At 38.6% G+C, this 22,661-nt stretch overlaps 2 protein-coding genes across 2 annotated transcripts in view; one reads left to right on the top strand and one right to left on the bottom strand.

Annotated features, from left to right (window-relative positions):
- The window catches only part of CMSS1 (cms1 ribosomal small subunit homolog), a 397,814-nt gene that overhangs the window by 2,817 nt on the left and 372,336 nt on the right, over positions 1 to 22,661 (top strand). The gene's annotated exons all lie outside the window — the stretch shown is intronic.
- LOC116752730 (filamin A-interacting protein 1-like) overlaps positions 3,713 to 22,661 on the bottom strand; it is a 57,414-nt gene continuing 38,465 nt past the window's right edge. The window contains exons 3-4 of the mRNA XM_032629467.1: positions 18,046 to 19,048; positions 3,713 to 8,125 (exon numbers count right to left, since the gene is read on the bottom strand). Of these exons, the coding sequence (XP_032485358.1) occupies positions 18,866 to 19,048 (183 nt within the window). The 3' untranslated portion in view covers positions 3,713 to 8,125; positions 18,046 to 18,865. The remainder of the gene's footprint in view (positions 8,126 to 18,045; positions 19,049 to 22,661) is intronic.

Genomic DNA, 22,661 nt, shown 5'->3' with positions numbered 1-22,661 from the left:
TTTTCTACAGGCATTCCTTATTTTATTGCACTTCACTTTATTGTGCTTCACAGATACTGCATTTTTTTTTAAACAAGTAAAGGTTTGTCGTGACTCTGCATTGGTTAGCATTTTTTAGCAATAAATTATTTTTTAAGTAAGGTATGTACTCTTTTTATATGTAATGCTATTACACAATTAATCGAGTACAGTATAGTGAAACATAACTTTTATATGCACTGGGAAACCAAAAAATTCATGACTTGCTTTATTGTGATACTCACTTTATTGTGTCTGGAACCGAACCTAAGTATCTCCGAGGTATGCCTGTATTAGAATCCTGCATTGTACTGGAGTCCAACATGGTACCTGGCACTTAGTTGGTGTTTGGTAGATATTAACTGAATTAGTGAATGCATTTTACAGGACTTTTGGTGATAGTATACACAGGTAGATATATAATTTCTCATCCAGTCTAGACACTTTTGAGAGCGGAAGGCCATGCTCTTAGAATTTTGCTGGGGCAGTCCACTTGAGATGTCTGGTCACCCTGTTGGTGTCATCATTGGTGGTGATTGGAGTCATGGCCCAGGGTAAGACAACTGAGAATTTCCTCTGCTGAGGTGTGTACAGCACAGTATGCCTCAGGCAACAGAGCCTAGGAATCATCTAATGATATCTAATATTTCGTTTCACTTCATTTCACTTATTTCCTTATTCCCTGCCTACCTTAAGAAATTATTTGATAATAATATATAATACTGCATGTGTGGTAGTAAACAATGCATGCAGTAGAATCATAATTGCAAAGCATTAGTGCTAATGCACCAGGTGCAATGCCTGAGATTTCATGTAGCTGACCAAACTGGGCACTTTCTCAGTGTGAAGCTGAATGTTTATTCACATCATGGTTTTCGTGACTTATGGAGCAGAGCCGAGAGTTTCTGCTGTTGGAAGTGGTCAGTTGGTCATTCACTTACTAAAGAGAACACCGATTGTTTTCCCTTTTTATTCCAATAATATGCCTATTAAATTACCAAGTCAAGTGTCCAGTAGGCAGCTGGGTATAGAGTCTGGAGCTCCAGGGTTGGAGCTGGAGATAACGAATTTAGGAATTACCGGCACATATATTGCTTACTTTTTTATATATAAATTTATTTATTTTATTTATTTATTTTTGGCTGCGTTGGGTCTTCGTTGCTGCACATGGGCTTTCTCTAGTTGCGGTGAGTAGGGGCTACTCTTCATTGCTGTGCGCAGGCTTCTCATTGTGGTGGCTTCTCTTGCTGTAGAGCACGGGCTCCAGGCGCGTGGGCTTCAGTAGTTGTGGCTTGCAGGCTCTAGAGCACAGGCTCAGTAGTTGTGGCGCATGGGCTTAGTTGCTCCGCGGCATGTGGGATCTTCCCGTGTCCCCTGCATTGGCAGATGGATTTTTAAATGCTGTGCCACCAGGGAAGTCCCTATAGCTTATTTTAAATAGGATGTTTTTAGCAATCTGCAAAACTCTTTGCCTCCACTTCTTTTGAGGAGGGTTTTTCATATGCTCCCCTAGCTTATTCTGAATCTTTGATGCCATCTCTTACCAAGAATCTAACTGGAAAACTGAAGTGTGAAGACACTTCTGTGTGCAGTGCCCGGAAATTGCAGGTAACAATACTAATTTACATTTGTTAAGTGGTCACTCTGTGCCAGATACTTTTTTGATTGCTTTACATGTACTGGTTCATTTAATCTTTATAAGTATACCATGATGTAGGTACAGTTATCTCCAGTTTTTAGATGAGGAAATTGAGGCACCAAGTGGTTTAGTGATTTGCCCAGTGTTATTCAGTTGGTAAGTAGAGAGGCTGAGATTCATAGACAGGCAGTCAGAAACCAGTCTGTGTACTTAAATTTCTCAAAGTTAATTATTCTAATTATCAATGATAAGCATCTCATCTCTAAAATAATAATCCTTTATCAGTTTAAAGAGGCTCATACTTTATAAACCTTTTGTTTAGATACATCATTGTTATCAAATTGTCTATTAACTCTTAGTTTCCCAAAGTGTACTCTTCTAAAGAACGCTGATTACTCTGAGATACAAATAAGCAGGTTGTACCATTGGACTTTGAGAACAATCTCTTCCCAGGAACTTATACGTGGTCCTAGAGCTCAAGGCTCACATACCTGACTGTCTTCTTGATGTCTATACTTATTTGATGAGAATGTCAAATGTAAATGAGGCCCAACTCCTGAATTTTTCCCCAAATCTGCTTTTTCTCCAGACTTCCCTATCTCAGTAAATTAAATCACCAACTGCCCAATTTCACAAAGGCCTAGGCATGTTCTGATTTATTCATTTATTTAGTTCCTTCACCCTTTACATCTGATCTATCAAGTTTTGTCTCTGCCTCCAAAACATATCCTGAATCTTTTTTCCTTTTTTATTTTTGCTTGTTTGTTTTTTTTGTTCATGCCATCAGAGTACATGCTGCCATCTTCTTGCCTAAATCTCTGCGGTAAACTTCTAACAGGGCTCCCAATTTCCATCTTGTCCCTCTGTGCTTCAGTCAGCAGACAAATTGATCGATCAGATCACATTCCTGCTTAAACCTGTCACTGGCTTCCCTCCAACACACAGAATAAAACCTAGATTGCTTACCATGGTTGGTATCTGCTGGAACATACGGACTCCCCTCTAGTTTATGCTGTCCCAGCCACACCAGCCTTCATTGGGTGCCTCAACAGGCCAAGCTCATTTTGTCTTAGCCTTTTGTAATAGCTGTTCCTTTTCCTTTCTGGGCTGTCCTTCTGAATTTTGAATGGTTGGCCTTTTCTTGACATTAAAACCTAAGTTCAAACACACCTAAGTTCCTGTTCAGCAAGTGTAGAGTAGCTATCTACTTACATTATCATGTTGCAGTATTTCTCATCAGAGCACTTATCACCAACTATTATTTTCCTTATTAAATTATTACAGTCTCCCCACACTAATATGTAAGCACCATATGAGCGGAGATTTGTTTATCTTGTTCTTTGCTGTATCCTTTGGGCCTATAGTAGTATCTGGGTACTTAGAAGGCACTCATTAAGGATTTGTTCGTTAAGTAATTAATTGTTAATATTTCACAGCCACATCTTGGAGACTTTAACATAGGACTTCTGCGTCTAAAGAAACTTGGTCCACTGGAAGAGTTGTCAAAATCCTGCTTAGGCTTTTGACGGACTTGGCAGATGTTGCTTTTCTTTTTCTAAAAATACATTAGAAATCTGTGTTTTATAACTGTGTTTACTATCATTTTATTCTAACCATATTTGGGTTTAGTTTTGAAATTATATATTTGAAAGAACAGCAGTCTTTTGCTTTGTAAATGAGCTGATAATTCCTACTGGTGACAGCTTTTGTCACCTAGGATCAGTGTGATTGTTCATTTTTGAGATTGCTGATGTAAGCATTGTAAATATTTTTGTTGTAATATCATTTTATCCTTAAAAATCACATCACTTTATCTATGCTGAATTCCTTCTGGAAACGGTGAAGTTGGGGAACACCTTGTATTTTTTAAACCTGAATAACTTAAGTTTTGGGTTTTTTTTTCCTTTTTTCACACTAGAGTTTCCTTTTCTCACATCTATAGGCAGCCATGAGTAGTAGATGTTGTAAAGCATTGCCTCTACATATAAAATTCAGACTTGGAATATTTACAGTAGTTGTTGATAACATACAACAGAGGATCAGCTTCAGAGCATGTTGTTTTCAAAATCATTTATTGAACTCTCATGCTTGGCTCTCTTTTAAACATTGTAATGGAGTTAGAGGGAAAAACATAATCTGTTTATGGACTTTATACATTGATGTGGTTCATCAAAATGCAAATGATATTCTTTTAAGACATGCTTAAGGGCAAAAAACAGGTAGGATAAATTTTAAAAGGTGAGAAGAAGGAAAGAGGAGAGGGATAGGTGCAACATTTTTGTTCTGTACTTGAAGACTGTGTAACAAAGACCAAGTTTTACTTTACTTTATACAATTTCTATAATTCTTGCAAATGATTAAACAAGTGGTTCTTGACAACAATTATGAACCTTTAAAGGTACAAATTTATACATCTTTCTTTAAATAGCATGTACAGTAGCTCTGCTGTCTTAGAAAATACCAGGAATTTGGAAGGCCTAGAAATAGTTCCATTTCCCCCTCAGATTCAACATTAACACATTACATTATTTTGTGGCACAAATCCTTTCTCATCTGATGTTCTTTAGTTGAACACTTTAGGGCTTTCATAGAAGTATACATTTTACTAAATATCTCACAATCAGCTTGAAATACAGTTTCCCCATTTTCATCAGCTTTCATAGAATTCTTAATTGCATTCTTAAATTGCTAGCATTGCTTTTAAAAATTAGTTGATTAAGGGGCTTCCCTGGTGGCGCAGTGGTTGAGAGTCTGCCTGCCGATGCAGGGGACACAGGTTCATGCCCCGGTCCGGGAGGATCCCACATGCCGTGGAGCGGCTGGGCCTGTGAGCCATGGCCGCTGGGCCTGCGCGTCCGGAGCCTGTGCTCCGCAGCGGTAGGGGCCGCGGCAGTGAGAGGCCCATGTACCGCAAAAAAAAAAAAAAAAAAAATTAGTTGATTAAGCTCTTAAGCTCTTGAGCTCCTTGTTAGTCTAGTTCACACTAGACCAGAGGTCAGGAAACTTTTTTTGTAAAAGGCCAGGTAGTAAATATTTTAGGCTTTGTTGGCCAATGTCACAGCTACTCAACTCTGCTATTGTAGCATAAGAAATGATCAGATAATAAATATGTAAACAAATGAATGTGGCTGTGTTCCAATAGAAGTTTATCTATAGACAATGGAATTTGAATTTCATGTAATTTTCATCTCACAAAATATTCTTCTTTTGATTTTTTTTTTCTATTTAAAGATGTAAAAACTATTCTTAACTTGCAGGATATACAAAAAGACAGTGGGCTGAATTTGGCCTGTGGGGTCTTTACATTTATAGACCCCTGCCCCAGACTCAGTGTCAGACCCCAAGAGTTATGTCACATGTCCTCAAAAGCAGGAATTTGAAACACATCCCAGAGAGAATTACTCCATTACATCAGTTACTCCATTACTCAGTCCAGAATTATCAGTTATGTGTGAGATCAGTCACTTTCCTGTTACAATCAGATACTTTATTCTAAAAAGTTGCAAGGAGATTAGTTCAGAAATCATTGAAGCTAAATAAATGAACAGCTGAGGAAAGACTCCAGCATACAAAATCATACAAAAATTAAAATTTTTGTTACAATTTGAATGTGTTTTTGCTCACTTGGACTTTTATCTGCTTCCTTTTAAAAATTTAACTTAATAAAATCACTATAGAATTATTAGGACAGCTTCTTTTATTTTTGTCTTTGGAGGAATCACATTTCTGCAGAAACCGGATTATGTTCAGGAGGCAGAATTCTTTATATTTTGGTTGTGTTATAGGTCAAACACCATTTTGTTGAACTTATCCCAGGTCTAAGTTGTTTATGCATTTTTATTGTACTACATATTGCTTTAAAATAAGCATAGTTTTTGTTAGGATAGATTGTGTTATTTTAAACACTTTTGTCTCAATGGGATTAGAACTGTGTTACCATTTAAAGATAGGTTTCTGCTGCTTTCCATAGAAGTGTAGCTATTTTCCTATCCTTTTTTTAGTTATTTGTACAATATCTTGTCTTTCTTATCTTGCTTGTTCTTGAACTTATGCCAGCTTGGCATGAAAATGTACTTTAGGGAGTCTCTTAACATAACAGAAAACAATTTTGAAACCTCTAACGTAAAATATATTTTGTGTTCATCTTCAAGGTAAAACATTCCCAGGGTATTGAGTCTTTCTAGGAGTACTGTTGGTGCTTGTTTTTCCTGTTTTGTTTCGTGGTTTTCTTCAGTCTATTTGGGTTCCACCCTAGGAGGTTCAGTGTTTTTCCTTTGCATTAGCATAATTATCAGTGTTGAATGTTACCCAGCATATCTGCTTTTCCTGACCCTATCATATACCATTGCGATCTCTTAGCACCTTTTCTCACTTATGTCTTGACTGAATGGCCCTTCTCTCCCTCATTCACTCATTCTCTGTTCGCTGAATATTACCTGTTAATGTCAGGCATAGCCCTAAGCCCCCTACACATTTTCCCACTGCACCATCCACCCGTTACTGCCCTGCACTTCCTTCTGAACCGTCTCTCTTGTATCATTTTCATGTCAGAGGGTCATCATCTTTTTTTGTAGTCCACTCCTTCCATTCTCTTACTGCTTTCATTTAACTTAGACTTTTCCACTTCGGGTTTTTAATTCACCCAACCTCCTCACCTTCTCCCTGTGCCATTTCCTGATCATCCCTCTCTTTGGCTTGTATAGCTCAATGCTCCCCAGGCTTCCAGCTCCTTCTCCTCCTCCTTGAAATTGAAGTGGGTCCCAGGGACATTTGTATAGTGACATCAATGCGTTGAATTGGGCTTGGCTGGATGAATGCAAAGAATGGCAGTTCCTTTGCTCCTGCTCTGCTGACTTCATCCCAGGACAGCCAGCTAAAGCACTGTCCTTAACCAGCAGGATTTCCTCCAGGATCATGCATCCAGTTCTTAGTGCCGAATCACAGAAAACCTTGGGTCGTGCTCTTCGTAGAATGTATTTATTTTTTCTGACTGAAGCTTTGTGAGATACAACTGTCTCCCATGTCAAAAATGCCTTATTTGTCTTAAAATATCATTGTGTTACTCTATCCATACTAAATTACAGACACGTTTCCTTTGATTCAGTGAGTTTTTAGTGTGAAGAAAAAGACTACTTTAGTTTACTGCCAGGGAGCTGAGCCCCGCCTTGTAGATGACTGGTTGAATTCAGTTTTCGTAGTTGACGTATTCATGGATGATGAGAACTGGGAGGGACCTGAAGAATTATTCAGCTTTTCTGTTTTACATACTAGAAACTCAAGGCTTAGACTAATGAACACCAAGCTCAGTGTCAAATGAGTGAAAAACTGGAATTGGAATTTGAGTCTCCTGATCCCAAGCTTTTTTTTGAACCAACTGAGTTTTCAATAGTGTTGATTCAGATGTGATTAAAGAATGTCCATTGAGATGATAAATTGTCTTTTTTTTAAACATCCAAGACTGTGATTCATATCTCCCTAAAAGATCTTAGTATTAGTGACCTTTGACTCTCAGATGTCCTGATTACTATAGAAAGCAATGATACCAATCTAAACTGGTTTGCTTTACAAGCCTAGCAATGAGATTCCATGGCCTGTATATATACAGGAGGGGCAATTTACTAGGGAAAGTGGGACAGAAGACTATGTGCCAGCAGCCAAGTGTGCACACTACACCAGCATTTATCAGGTAGGCCACACAAAGGACGTGTTCGGCTGTTACTCATTTTTGTTGTTCCTTTCTTCCTTGTAACTAAGAAGTACCACTTGTTTTTTTCCTCTTGGTCATAAAGAAGTCATATTTTTAGAACTTAAAGTATGATTTTAATTGTCCTGCCATTTTGATGGAAATAATCTGACTTTCTTGAAGCAGATTAGGAATCCTTGATACCACATCTTCTTGGCAAAGTTCTGTGGAATGAATTACTTCTGGGTTCACCAGAAAACTTTTGAACTGTTCTAATGAATTCAGTCCTATTCCTGGCTAATGATAGTCCAACTTTGGGTTGGATTACAAGTAGGATGATGAGTTGGGAAGATTTGGGGTGTGTGTCTGGGCCTGTGATTGTGTGTATATGCATATACATATATAGTTAAAGTAATTGCAGATGTCCTGCTCTTTCAGGATATTTACCAGGTCCAGCAACCTGTGAATGAACCAACCGTCTGTCTGTTTGCTGTTTCACCATTTCCTGGAGAGACGGCCCTTCATCTTTGTCCTTCCATACTAGTAACACCAGCTTTCCAGATATTTCTGTAGGTGAATGTATCCAGGCAGTACATTTGCATGACTTACCTTTTCGCTCCCATGTGGAGGAAAGTATTTGAGGTGACAGTCCTTATGATGTGTAGCTTCCCACAGCCAGTCTTATCCATAGGCCCTGGGAGAACTTTAGGGGAAAGCTTAGCAATGCCTGTAGATTTTGGTTTAGGGATCCGTGTTGGGATTCTCTGCTTGCATACCTCCTTGATCTTGAATTAAACAGAAAAACAGAAGGTGGTTAATGGTACAGTTGGTGGAGAAACAGACATGTTCAGGACATAGAGTCAGCTTGGAGATTTTGGCTTCTTTGAAAACACTAGGTTCTAGGGACACATCAGACTGTCAGGTTGAAGAAAGAAAATTCAGTTAAAGAATTCTGCCAACATGAGTTAAGTGTGTGCTGTGTGCAAGGCCCTCTAGTGTAGATAATGTTAGATACAAAGATAAATAGGTTATGTTTCTTGCTTTTTGGCAATCATAGCGTAGTGGGAGATAAACAAGAAAAGTGTCCCAAATTCATCTCAAAGGGTAATGAGATTGCCAGAGAAAGGTTAATTTCAACTGAGGGATCTAAGAGAGCTTTGCTGAGAAAGTAACATTTGTCTTGGGCCTCCAAAGACTTTTAGGATTTTTAACAGCAGGAATGGGAGAGCATTCCAGAGTAAAGGAATACTTTTGGCAATGTCCCTGGGGTAGGAAGTTGGATACAGTTGAGAAATGGAATGACTTTAAATTAGGTTGTATTTGAGAAGCAGAATGGGAATGTAGACTGGGGCTAGATAGGGAAAATTGTACCTGATTCTATAGACAGTGTGTGTGTAGTAGGGGGATAGTAAGGACTTAGGTTGGGGGGAGGCACGTTATGGAGGTAGAATTGTATTAATATTTGTCCACAGTTAGCCTATGAGGGTTGAGAGAGGAATCACAGATAGGTTGAGTGATCTGGACTGGGAAAGTGGGCTGTAGAGTGTGAAAGAGTAAAGACTTGATTTACTTCATATTTGCTTAGAAATATACTCTTATTTTCATTTATTTAGGAAAAATATACTTGGATAAGAATACTTGTTGGTAAAGAGATGGGAAAAGGTCTCTGCTAACTGTAATTCTCATTATAATCCACAATGATGATGATGATGATGATGATGATGATGATGATTTCCCCCCTTTTGCTGCATCGTCCTTTCCTTGCTGTGAGCTCAAAAATAGAAATCTTTTAAAAATGCATTATAGTTTTCATCATAGATTCTAATACTGTTCTTGTGGAAACCCTTCTTATATTGTTTTTCATTCTATAGAAATTTGTTTCCACATTTTTTTTGTACTGATAAAGTACAGTAAAGCCCCTTGGTCTCTTTATGTAAACATTCACTTATTTTAAATGCCCCCTAACTATTATAGCAATCATATTTAGATTTTCAAATAAACACTACACAGAATTGGCTAAAAAGTGTGAGTCTTTCAATAAAGGATAGACTATATGGGGAATATGCTTTCTTTTGGTACAGTCTTCTCTATGCCTAGGCACTAGGAGCGTTTTAGGCTTTAGTGTTCTTACTGACATTTTTTTTTTTTTTTTTTGCGGTACGCGGGCCTCTCACTGTTGTGGCCTCTCCTGCGCAGGCTCAGCGGCCATGGCTCACGGGCCCAGCCGCTCCGCGGCATGTGGGATCTTCCCGGACAGGGGCACAAACCTGCGTCCCCTGCATCGGCAGGCGGACTCTCAACCACTGTGCCACCAGGGAAGCCCTGATATATTTTTTTTTTATACTTAATCCTAAACATAGCAAATGAGATACTGATACTCTGATATTATTCTCCTGCCAGGAAATAATCAGAGATGTAGGCAAGGCTCTTTGTTTTAGCATTATTTATAACAATGAAAACTGGACACAGTTTAAGGCTCTAACAGTCAGGATAGAGTAAATATATTACACTATAATCACATGAAAATATCATGCTGTCTTTAAACAATTATGCTTTTCAAGATATGGGAAAGTATTTATTCAGAAATGTTAAAAGCAGGATTTAAAACTATGTACATACTTTATGTATATTTGAAGAGAAAATACTAGGAGAAAATATACCAGTGCTATCAGTGTTTATTAACTCTGGGTAATGGAGTAATAGTGCTTTTTATTTTTCTTATATATTCTCCACATTTTCTAAAATAAGTATGCAATTTAAAAAAGCAACACTAAGTTATATTAAGGCATAAAAAAGGAAGGAAATACTTCACAGATCAGGACATTTCTATGAACATCTGCATATTGTGCAAACCATGAATAAGTAGCAGCTGCACTTGAAATCATAATTCAAATCAGCTGATCTTGTAACCACAGCATTAATAATAGCCTTTACAAGATAGGTTTCAGTGAGGTCCTTTAACTTTGTCAGGCTTTAGACTGGTTGTCCTATTTAGTGTACAAAAACCTATGATGGGATCCTACTTAAATTGTAGATTCCTGGGCCTTACCTCTAGAAACTGTAATTCATTTGTCTATGAATGCACCCAGGAATCCACATTTTTAATAAACCCTCAGGGTGGTTTATCTGATACAGGTGGTCAGCCTGACATACTTTGATAAACACTGCCATAGTTGAAGCTCATTTAGATGTAAGCTTTAAGGTCTTTTCTAACCCAGAACTCTGACCTGCCTGGGTGTGGGAGGTTCAACACTGTGGAAGGCCAGGGTTTCATGGCCCAGTGGTCCTAGATGCTCATCAGAACCACCTGTGGGGCTTTTAAAACACTGCGATGCCCAGATCCCATCTCAGAATCTACTGACTCAGATTGTCTAGGAATGTGGTATGAGTACCACAGGTTATTCAGAACTGAAATCTGTCCAGTAAACTGATATGGAACACAATATTGATGGGGCTTTTTTCTTATAAGCTATACTGATATGTGTTGGTGAAGACAGTATGGCTTGGAATGGTGGTCATTGGTAGGGTCAGCTGCCTGAAAGTTATTGGGCTCCCATTGTTTCTACACCATTGATGGCTGCAAGTTGATTTTGGTTTATAACTCTTGATGTCACTACATAGTTTTTACCTCTAGATGGCAGCAAAGGCTAGTTCTATTATTAGGACAACTCTGTCATTCTCAAATCTTTGGGAAAAAATGATGCTATTTTTGTTTTCTTCTATGAATTTTATACTTGGACATGTTTCAGTAAATGAGGTATAGAGCTTTAAAATGTGTCATCTCTTGGATCATTTTTTAGAACACTATGTCAAATAGTTCCAAGAAAGTTTTATCTAAATTTGGAGTGCATATTGCAAGAGGAATCCGTGCATATGCCTCTTTTAAGACCACACAGTGAATGTTCTACTCAAGAGTTGGAGGCTCCTGGGTTTCGTCAGAAAGCAGATGTCTTGGAGGAGATTAAGCATGTTGGAAAGCTCATTCATAGAAGAAAAGTTTTTTGGGGTTTTTTTGTTTGTTTTGTTTTGTTCTTAATGTTTAACTCAGTTCAACATGGAGATTGGGATTTGAAATGGATTACAGGTCTGAAAGATGATGAGTTTATTGAGGCAAAGGCCTTGCTTTTATTTAGGGAACAATAGAGAGAAAAGGAGTATTCATTAAATTCTTTAAACGTTGGCTTGTTTGGTCTATAGGTTCTTAAAAGAAGCGGAGCTATCTGTGAGACTCTGTGGTTATAGCAAGTCATTAGATGTCAGTGAGCCTTAGTGACCAAAAATTATAGAGAGGTGAAAATGTTTTATTCAAAATCTTAATTCTATAACCCAGTTTCTACTTGATCCTTGTGCTCCTTCACGTTATCATGGAGGGCAAACATCAGAACAATATCAGCATTTAATGAGGAAGCTGTCAGATCCTAGTTATACAGTTGGAGTCAGGATGTTTCCTTTTCTCTAAATGAGATTAATTTTGTAAGTGCTTTGAACCTTTTTGGAGATGTATTGGCAACATATTGTGTAAGAAAGCTGTGTTCCCTCAGGAATGTTCCTGACTTCAGGGACTGCAGGGCCTCTCATTACACCTTTAGCTCTAGGGGTCGAAAGGCTCAAGGCTCCCAAAGACGGTGGGTCATTTTCATTTGTGGTCATTGGGGTGGTGCAGGGAGGGGGCGGATTCAGGGCTGCCTGACTCCCTTAGGGACCCAGCTGTGGAATGCTTGGTCAAGGCCGTGTGTTATCAGAATAGCAGTGCTTTGTATTTTTGTTTTTCTCTGTTTAATGGGAAAGTACATAAGTAATGATGATGGATATGGTGATGAAAAGGAGGAAATGCTAAATTGAGAAAAAAAATCTTTGAAATATTATTGTCTTCTTTTGTCTTTTGTATTATTTGGTAAATCACTGCTAATTTATTAATTTTTTTATTTTTTTAAAGGAAACAACAGGTAATGAATCTGGCAGATAGCCTAGAGTTTCATATGCTGCTTTGGCTTTTTTCTCTTGATCTTCTCAGAACTTCCTCATTATACAATAAAACTTTATCACTAAAGATTTTACAGTTTTATATGGCAGGGGCTCCTTCAAAAGGAAACTCTGTAGTTTCATTAGCTTATTCTCACTAACCTCTTGTGAGAGAACATTTGGTTTTAAATAGAGCTACAGTGCTATGATTTGTATTTAAGAGTTGTCCAGTTTCTGAGGTGAAGGCTAGAGGAAATTGATGCCTGTAGTTTATAATGTAACATGGTTTGTGGTTGTACCTAGTCACCTCCCAATCTCTCTGTAGTAATTACACCATGAGCAGTGAGGGCAATCCAAGAATAAGCATTGAAATACAGTTTTCAAAAATCCTTCCTAACCTAGTTGCTTCCATTTTTTGCCCAGACACATAGCATCACATGTAGAAATAGAATGTTAAAATATATTAACCTTGAACAGTTTTGTTTATTCCCTTTCTTTTTATTCATCTGTCAGGTTTTTCACCTCAGCTTTTTTTCTTCTTCTGTTTTGGTACCCACTCCTCTCTTTCTCATTCCCTCATTTGCACCCATGTAATTTTTAAAAATCATTCGCCAGCTTATATTTTGCAACAGCTTTGGATTAGTGGCTAGAGCACTGGCTATGGAGCCAGATAGACCTGGGTGGGTCCCCACTCTGGTTCTGGCACCACCTAGCTGTGTGTCCTTGAGCAGGCCAGTTAGCCTGTCCAGACCTTAGTTTCCTCATCTGTAACCCTTATTTGGGGATTAGACTGCCTACTTGCAAGTTCCTTAGTTGGTAGAGATATTGTGTAGGAAAGTCCCTGGCACATCTGAAGTGTCAAGTCTGTGTTAGTTGTTACTAATGTCAACATTATTATCTTTGTCTTTTTCCTTATATCTGTTCTTAAGGTGCTTATTTCTTGATCATAATCATAACTTATCTTCTTGTTTATTTTACCTTTCTTGTTTTTCTGCTTTATCCCTTGTTCTCCCATCTCTCCAATTAATTATTGGAGACATGTTGCTAAGCATAGCAGTTGCGGCAGCTGACCAAGCAGTGTCAATTACTGGGCTGTGTTTCTAACCACCTCTGGCCCAGAAAAGTACTTTCACATCCTTTTCCCTCCTTATCCTACTTAGTCTATTCATTGTCTTTCTGTTTTAGAGTTCACTTGAAAACATTTTTTTTTCTAGTCTTTCCTGTCTTTTTCTATCTTTTAATTATTCAAAAAACAATGCAGTTATACCAACTATACCCTTTGACCTTGACATTCAATGATTCTATGAAAAGAACAAATGCGAGCCAACTGTGGCCACCAGGTATGTTGTTAGACCTGTGCACCTTTGTTGAGCACCTATTACCAGCCGTATTTAAGTCCTGGATAAGGTAGGACAGTGGTTCTTAAACTTTATAAACCCAAGAATGACCCAGGCAGCTTGTTAAGATGCAGATTCCCTGAACTAGATTTCATAGGTGTGGGTATGTAGAAATCTGTGGAGTCCTTGGTAATTCTGATAAATGTGATCAGTGACTGCATTTTGAGAAACATTGATATAAGAGTTTCAAAACTAAATGACAGCTGATTCTTGCTCTCAAGAGATTATAGTATAGGAGGGGTAACAAACGATTATAACGAGGCAAAATGAAGTGCTGTAATAAAAGTACAAACAGAAGTGTTTTGGAAACTCAGAGGAAGATTCAGAAAAATAAAGAGATTTCTAGAGGAATTGGCACTTGAGGTAGGAGTAAGATTTCAATACAAGGGACAAAGAGAGAAGAGCATTACTGCCCTAGGAACAGCATGAGTAAAGGTATAGGGCTAGAAGCCCTGCTAGTGTGTGAAAGGATGGTGAGTACTGTGTCCTGGTGAGGGTGCAGATTATGTCCAGGGTTTCAAAAGGAGATGAGGTGGGAGGTGGAGGTCTGATAGAAGGTTTGGATTTGGGGCACTCGGTAATATAAGTGCTAAGTAAGTGCTGCTTTTAGGGGAGGGACTGAAGAATTGCCATGAGCAGGACAGTGTTGTAGAAGGATCACCAGCAATACAAGTGAAGGTTGGATTAGAAGCGAGGGATTAGAGATGCTACTATTTTACAGTAGCATCTGTACTGAGGTGTGGATTTGGGGAGTACTAGCACAAATAAAAGGGGGAGGGCAGAGGAAGAAATACTGGGGCAGAGTGGCTGACTGGATCTGGGGGATGAGAAGAGAAGTGGAGAATGGGACCCAAATTTTGACCCTGGGTGACAGAGAAGGTGCTAGACCATCACCAGAAGTGAGACAAAGCAATCCAAGAGTGACAGTGCACTGGGGTGGGGGCACATGCCAAGTGTGAAGTGTAGTTGGACCTTCCACACGTGGAACTGTTTGGTAGGCACTGAAAACTTGGAGTTGTTGCTTTGAGAATCATCATAGAAAAATTGTTGATACCATTCAAATAGCTGAGACAGCCCAGGTAGAAAACGTAATTCCTCCTCATCTGCCCCTTTTTTCTTCTCCCATCATGGGTACTTCTATATCCTTTTCCCAGAGCCTGAGAGGTGAGTTTTGTTGGGTCCTATCCTGTGCCCACATTCCCTCTACAAGGCTGCCTATCTTAATAACTGATAAGAGTGTAACTAGTTCTGAGAGCAGCCCTCTGAGGAGGCATTTCTTTCCAGTACTTGAACAATGCACAGGGATTGAACCATTTTCCAGGCACTGATTGGCTAGCTGGGGGGAAAGAAATTCTGCCTCTCTCCCGCAGTGACCAGGCTGTCCCCTGGGCCATTGTGTCTGGGCTGAACAGATTACATAAACTCACACTCTGTAGGGGGATCTGCCACTCCTTAGCACAGGGGCGATCAGTAATTACAGGATGGTCCCCGTATAGCACATTTCCTTCCTCATTGGTAGTCTGAGAATGCCTGGAATAGGGCCATAGTTGATAGGATGACCTAAAAAAATAGTAGTAGTTGTCCATTGTTCTCCCTAATCCTCTTATTACCCTTCTTAGAAGCTGAAGTCAGCGGCTCTGGCAGCATTTATATTTTCCGAAATTTTTGTAATAAATATGTACTATTGTTATAATCAGAATAAAAAGTTTTATATAAAAAAATTGTGCTGCTTATGTCTGTCACTATGAGAGATATTATCCTTCTCAGAGTAATCCCCGCTGCCCTGAAGGGACTGTCAGGTGTTTAAATGTTTCTTATGTTATGGACTCTTTGGGGATCTATTGCAGTTTTTAGTTAACTCCTCTTTCTATAAAATGATACTTTTCTGATGCCTCAAAACTGACTGATATCAGTGAATTCAGGCAAGAACACAATTAAAAGGCAAAGAACAGAAAAGGAATAGCTCTTTTTTTTTTAAAGAGAAGGGAAAAAAACAGCCAACTCTCTAATGGTAAAGCATAGTAATTCTTGGGGAATTGCTTTGACTGGCCGCATTGAAGCTGGTTTTTATACGCACTTAATTGTTATGAGAGATAATTGGAGACCAATTTGAAGATTTTCCTCTAAAATGGCAATTTTATTTGTGATGCTCCCTTGGTTTACAGTCATTTAATCCTGAATTGGAAGCAGAATTTAGAGACTGACAAGGATGAACCCTAACACTTCTCCCTCTGAGCTCAAAAAATATACAATGCTTTTTTTTTTAGTGATTTTGGGACCATAAGTCTTTCCTTATAAGTCATGATGTTGCTTGAGAAATGGAAACCCTGAATTAGGGTATACCATCCCAGGAAGATTTTCAAGGGTTCTGCAAAGGCAGAAGTTCCACCACCTCTAGGCTAAGCTGGTGGTGCTTGTCTTTTTGATGGCTAAACCTTGATCCCTAAATTGCCTTTTCTGGAGGCTTTTGATCACTGTCAGGACTGTCAAGGTGGCCACCTGCTTATAAGCTTTGATGTGCATGCTTGTGATGCTGTTTCTATGGATCATTTTCACTTACTTCTGATGCTTTTCACTCCAGCCATCTCTGAGGCCGATCAGGTACCTCTGTTCTTCACATGTTGATAGCCTGTCCAAACTCATTCTTCATGCCTAGAATTTGTGCCTTTGCTCATAGACTCCTGCTTTCAGATAGAGTGGACTTGGACTGCAGCTTTAGTGCTCGCTGACAATGAGGACTTGTACCTCTCCTTGGTCTTGCTTTCTTCTGTCTCTTAACCACTGCACCATCCCCAGGTGAATCTTCCCCATGCCTGCTTATTTGTGTGGGGCTTGGCCTTTCATGTTCATTGTCTCTTGTTAACCTAACAGTGGCCTGGAGACTGAGGAGTTGAAAGGGGAGGCAGATTGACACTCTCGTCTGTGGTGATCCTGGTAGGCTTCAGAAGAAGTAAGGCTTGAGCCAGACCTTTCAGTGTAGATCACTTGATGAGAGAAGAGAATTCTGTCCAGGTAGAGCAATGGGGAGGAGGCATACGTAGGGGTGTTCCGAGTGTTCTGGCCAAAGCGGCAGGCTTCTGAGGCAGAGCGCAGGCAGGTAATGTTAGGCGCCCTGTCTGTGTTCCTGGGCAGTGGAGAGCATTAGGTACAATTTATTTTGCTCCCCTCCTTGCACTGAGGTAGCTTCTCAGTATGTTGCCATGGGACAATGGAATTAGACCTGTGTTCATGTCTCTTTTTTGTCATACAAACAGAGCCACCTGGAACAATTTTCTTTACCTCTCAGAATTTACATTTTTTTAATCTTTAAAATTGTGATGATACCCACTTTATAGGGTTATTATGAAATAAAATAACAGTGTATAAAGGATTAGTTTTCTCTTATCTCACTGCCCAGAAACCTTTGAGGACAGAGTGCTCCCTAGCACGGTATTAAAGGCCCTTTGCGGTCTGACAATACGTGCCCTTTGCACCTTACCCCTGCCCCAGCTATCTCAACATCAGCTACACTGCATTGCTCACTGCTCCTTGAATGCTGGTTTTCTGCTCTCCTGCCTGCCTCCATACCTCTGCGCTGAGCATCTCCTGGAAAGCCTTTTGTCTTCTCTCTATCCCAAGTTTTCCTCCTCTCCCAGCCCACCACCCCTCCTCCAGTCAAATCTTATCTGTTTCTGAAACCTGACCCCTGAACCCTGCCCAGAGTAATCTGCTCCTCCTCCAAACTCCTATAAGTGCTTTGCTATCTATAGAATTCCTTTTCTGTGTTGTGCTCTTAATTACCTTTTAAGGTAGTTCTCAACTCCTGCCTTAGATTCTAAATCTTAACACCTGCATAGCTGTCCTGCACGACAATGAGTAATATTAGGTGCTTCATAAATATTTGTGGGTTCGTTCTTGTAGGTGATTTGTGAATAGATGAATAGAGCTTGACATTTGTGCCTGTGGTTATAAGCTAATACAAATGGGATTGAAACTCCTCAGAGAGGACTCTTTGAACGGTCTAAACAGTAAAGGGTTATTTCTTAAGTTCTTGGGAATCCTGGTGAAACTCATTTTTCCCCCATTAAGGCAAAGTTGATTGGTTGTCTAGATCTCGTTTTTCTCCCAAAGGCATGTGAGAAATGGAAAGCTCATCTAAAAACACTGGTTTATAGTATAGTATCTTTGAAAGAGACAAAGGTACAAAGTATTAATACAAATATAAATGTTCAAATATGCACGTGCTCTGGGCCAATCTGTCAAGTTAGTGGAAACAAGCCTTATGCAATGAAACTCTTCAGTGCAGGTTTTTAAATTTGTTTTGAGGCTTATATTTAGTCAGATTCAAGATTCTCATCTCTACATACCAGACAGAAGCTCTTGAAGGACAGTGAATCTTTTGTCTCCTTAATAGCCGCCCAATTCAGTTTGTCATGATCAGTGGATTGATCAGTTGTGTCCATGTGCTTTGAAGAGAAGACACTGCATGCTGAGACACTGTGCATGTCACAGAGACAGGAGTGCTATGTAAGTTAGTAAACCCACTCCACCCTTCCAGGGACCTAAAGAATGGCAGAGAGTGAGACAGCCTTTGTAGGTCTGTAGGGCCTATTGTTGGTTATCCAAAGATGACTAACCTTTAAAAAAGCAAAACTAAACTAATAGGCAAAAAAAAAAAAAAAAAAAAAAAGGTCTCTTTCAGGTAACCTTACAAAAATATCATACAGAACCATTTGGCTATGCAGGAAAAAGGAACTCACTAAAATAAAACTAATTTCAGGCTTTCAAAAAATTATCTCAAATAATTAGATAACTTTTATTTCTCTTGACCAATAATTTTGTGAAAAAATAAGTGAAATTTTAAAATGAGGCCACAAGAGGATTATCTCTAGGATTGTTGACTGCAGTGCTAAAGGTTAGCCCAGATTACATTTTTATGGCACCATTATAAGTGTTGTAAAACCTGTTGTCCTGATAGAATATTGACAGATTTGTATGTGTTGCCATATGAACAGTGTTAATTCATTATCAAATTATAAAGTACTTAGGAGTGTGTTGGCCAGTTAACTTGCTGGACTCCCTAAGGATTCCTTACCCTACAGCGTTGTCTTTGGGAGCTGCCTGCTCTGACATATTTGACTGCACAGTGGAAGGATCCATCTGTTGGAAAGGAAATGAAAATGAATTTTAAGGGGGTTTAAGGTTTGGGGATTTTATTGAACCGCTTATCTTCCTTGTTCTTGCATTTGCTTCACTGTGGCCCAAGGTGAATGGAGTCCTTTGTTTTGGCTCATCCAAACTGCTCTCTTTAATGTGTGTTCTGGACCATTCCCAAGAAATGCTGTAGGGTTTATGTTGAGGGCCTGGGATCTGAGGGAGAAACAGAGCTTGTAGGTGTCAGACAGCCTGCTACTGCTCAGTTAATTATTCAGGCATCTATGCTTTGCTACAGTTATAAAACTGGGAAACTTCCCACCTATAAAATAGTAGTTTTTATTGAGCTTTTCTCTTGAATAAAAAAAAAACCCTGGAGACTAAGCCTTCTGTTTGTCATGCTAGCCACTAGAGGGTGGAATAGGCACGCTTCCTGAGACAGGTGTAATTCATTCTGATAGAGCAAGACTAGAGTCAGAACATATTTGCTAGTGTTTATCAGTATAGAAATTTCTAAAACAATGGAATTCCTTCTTTAGGTACGTACTAATCAGCAGAGGAACTTGTTAAAAAATGCAGTTTCCGGGGCCCTACCCTCAGAGATTGTGACTTTTGATAGCTCTGGGTGGGGCATCAGGGGATTCTCATACATGTGTTTTGGATTTTACTTTGAGAAACATTGATCCTAACGTTTCGGGCATGCATTATTGCCAGGTTATCTTTTCTCTTAGGATTGCAAAGTAAAATGATTATTTTGGAGGAGGAAACAATAACAGAAACCAAAATGTAGGGAAACTGTACTGTTATTAAAGCTCTTTTCCTGCCTTTGTCTAACACATTTCAAAGGAGACTCACTTCGTAAAGAATTGGAATCAAAAAAGCTATTAAAAATATGTTTTAGTGTGGAGTTATATTTTAGTCAATAAAGATCACAGAATGCTTAGGCTACAAGTCTAAGAATTTTAAATTAATTACCCCTTTTATGGCCTTCTCACAGTGCAACTTAATTTATACTTTGGGTGTCATGAAGACCCCATGCCTAATGTCTTGGCATTGTGAAATGTAGTTGTAGAAACCTTCTAGGTAGAGTTTATATAATCCTGTCGTCATCTTAATAGAGACTTTCCTTTGTGTGTAAAGATCTAACTATAGTAATGCACATTGTCCTTCTGGAAGGGGTGACCCAGAGAGCAGTGGCATCCTTGGGAAAGCTTTGCAAATGCTCTTAAAAGGGAAGAAGAATGTGGTAAAATCATTCAAATCTGTGATAGAATGCTGCAGCTCAAAAAGTTAAAGGGATGGGGGACTGAGTAAAATGAATTTTGGTTCTGAAGCTGGGACTTCAGATGAAATGAAATGAAAGGAAGGTATTTTTTCAGATGTTTATAGAAACAGTCTTGTCTTCTGTGAGCCTCTCAAAGGCTTTCTTTTCTTCAGGAATACAACCCTCCACTTTCACATATCTCATATGAAGATTTTCCAGTGTCACTTCCTCTCTCCTTCCTAGTTTTCAAGGTTCTTCCATGATTTTATGTGAATGAAAAAGAAAATTCTGTAACCTCCCAAACACACATGCACATGTGCGCGCACACACGCAGAGTTATAAAAAATTATTTTTGAAATTAAAGGCCAAAAATCTAGGATGTGTCATTCTTTGTGTGATTTTATGGAAAAGGGAAGGTACTTTTTTTCAGAGATGATGCTCTCTTTACCATAAACTTTAATTAGTAGCACTTTTAGTAATCTATATATGTTATTAATATGACAGTGTTCCTAAATTTTGATGTGGATATGAGTCATTACACTGAAGTAGTCCTAGTAGAGGAACCTCTAAAAGAGGTTCAGTTCCTTGAAAGTCCAGTAAATTTCCAATAATGTTAATTACTTGGGAAGCCTATTTATAGTTAATATCTGGAGCAGATGATGAAATGAGAATTTGTGCATCCTAATCATGGAGCACAGGACTTGTGGTATTAACTTTATTGTATAAAATTGCTCTGGCTCACAAAAGATAAGAAATTGAATCCTTACAAAACAGTTCTGCTAATGAATAGCCCAGAGCCTCTCAAACTCTATTAGTTACAGGTGTGCCAAAAATGGATTTTTTTCCTTCAGTACAACAGGAGCAACCTGGGGATGAGAGGAGTCCCTGATCAGGAGTCCCTGAACATCTCTGCCTCTTTATCCATTGTATCCAGTGTGTATCCAGTGTGTTTTCTGTTTGTGTCATTATGTGACAGAATTTAGGAAGTGCTGGGAAGACTTTGTCCTTTAATTCTTTCTGGTTTCTGTTTATTATTTCACGATTAGTTGATCACTACCCACCAAAACATTATATGTACTCTTATTATCTAGAAAGACATCTCATGCAGCAATGTTATCAATGTCTACTTTGAAAGATGTAAAATGATGTATGTAGTTTCTTCTAAAGTTCTAACCCAAGGTGACTTAAAAATAAAAACAATTTTGGAAAACATTTAGACCATCATGTATTTTGTAATACAGTTGGGTCACTGCCAATTCCCAAGATAAATGTGTTTAAACAGAAGCTTTCTCATTCATCACTAGCCTCAGCTTTCATCCAAATTTATTTAATGATGATGCAAGCCCACAGCGTTGGTGTTGCAGTTCATCACCATGGAAGTGTTTCTGTCAACAAATCCTTGCTTTGCTATCATGAAATTGATTTTGCAGGGAAAGGAGGATAATTGTGAAAGATTCCTTTTACTCCTAAAGATCTTCACAGTTTGCCTGGGTGTCTAAATGAATTGTGTTTAAAATCAATAACTGGCAATAAAATTGACCACACTAAATTAACAGTTATGAGGTTGGAAAAGGGAAAATGGCAATGAGCTACTTTGTCTGAAATCATCTTTTTTGAATGTGGCTTGGGGACCAGATTTGTAATTTAAAATGTTCCTCTGAAAGCTGTTCTCTGCTACAGAAGTACAAATTATGCTGAGTCCCATTAGCAGAGTACCAGAATTCCTAGGATGCTTTTTTTTTTTTTAAGGATTACTGAGTTTTTCTCACCTATCTTGAAAATGGCATAACAATAATCACAGGAGAAACTTCCCTCAACTAACATACTGTATTTTTTTTTAAATATGCCTTTTCTATAACTTACATTGTAATTATCTTTGGTTTTTATTTGCTTGTTGGGAAGTTAAAAAAAAACACACACACACAGTTAAGTTTAAGCTTCTGAATGCAGCCCACTAGCAAACAAACAAGGTAGGAAGCACCTACCTTAAGTAATTCAAATTATTTTGGGAACCTACTAGGAAAAAGTAACAAGAAAGACATTTTTGCTTTGAAGCAGTGTTCAAGAGCATATGTCTTAGTGGCTGATTCCAGGTTTGGATGTAGACATAACTGTTTTAAGGGGATTTTCATCTATGGTAGAAATACAGTCAACTCTTGATTGTGAAGGTAACTTGTATTTCCAAATGTGCTTTTTCTGGCTTACTATCACATTTCAAAGCTTTTTACTTTCGCCATCAATCAGCTCATATGTGCTCACAAAAGCAAATTATTTAATATTATTTTATTCAGTGATTATCAGTAAACATTTATTAAGTAACTAAATTCCTAACACGTGCTAAGCACTGTGCTGGGCACCAGGGATATTGAGATACATCTCAAGCATGAAGTTTGCTCCTGAGAGATCTTATAGTTCACTTTGAAATCAAAGAGCCATAAAATTTCATTTATTTCAACTACCTCCTCCTCCTCTAATATATGATCAGAAGTTGACTGTATATGGGAAGTAGGTCCTGTTTGTTTTTAAGGAAGAATTAATAGACATTATGAACAGGAAATAAAATTC

The sequence above is a fragment of the Phocoena sinus genome, chromosome 4 (assembly GCF_008692025.1).
Source record: "Phocoena sinus isolate mPhoSin1 chromosome 4, mPhoSin1.pri, whole genome shotgun sequence".
Taxonomy (NCBI): domain Eukaryota; kingdom Metazoa; phylum Chordata; class Mammalia; order Artiodactyla; family Phocoenidae; genus Phocoena; species Phocoena sinus.
The sequence above is the reverse complement of the archived record's forward strand: the minus strand, read 5'-3'. Positions and strand labels throughout refer to the sequence as shown.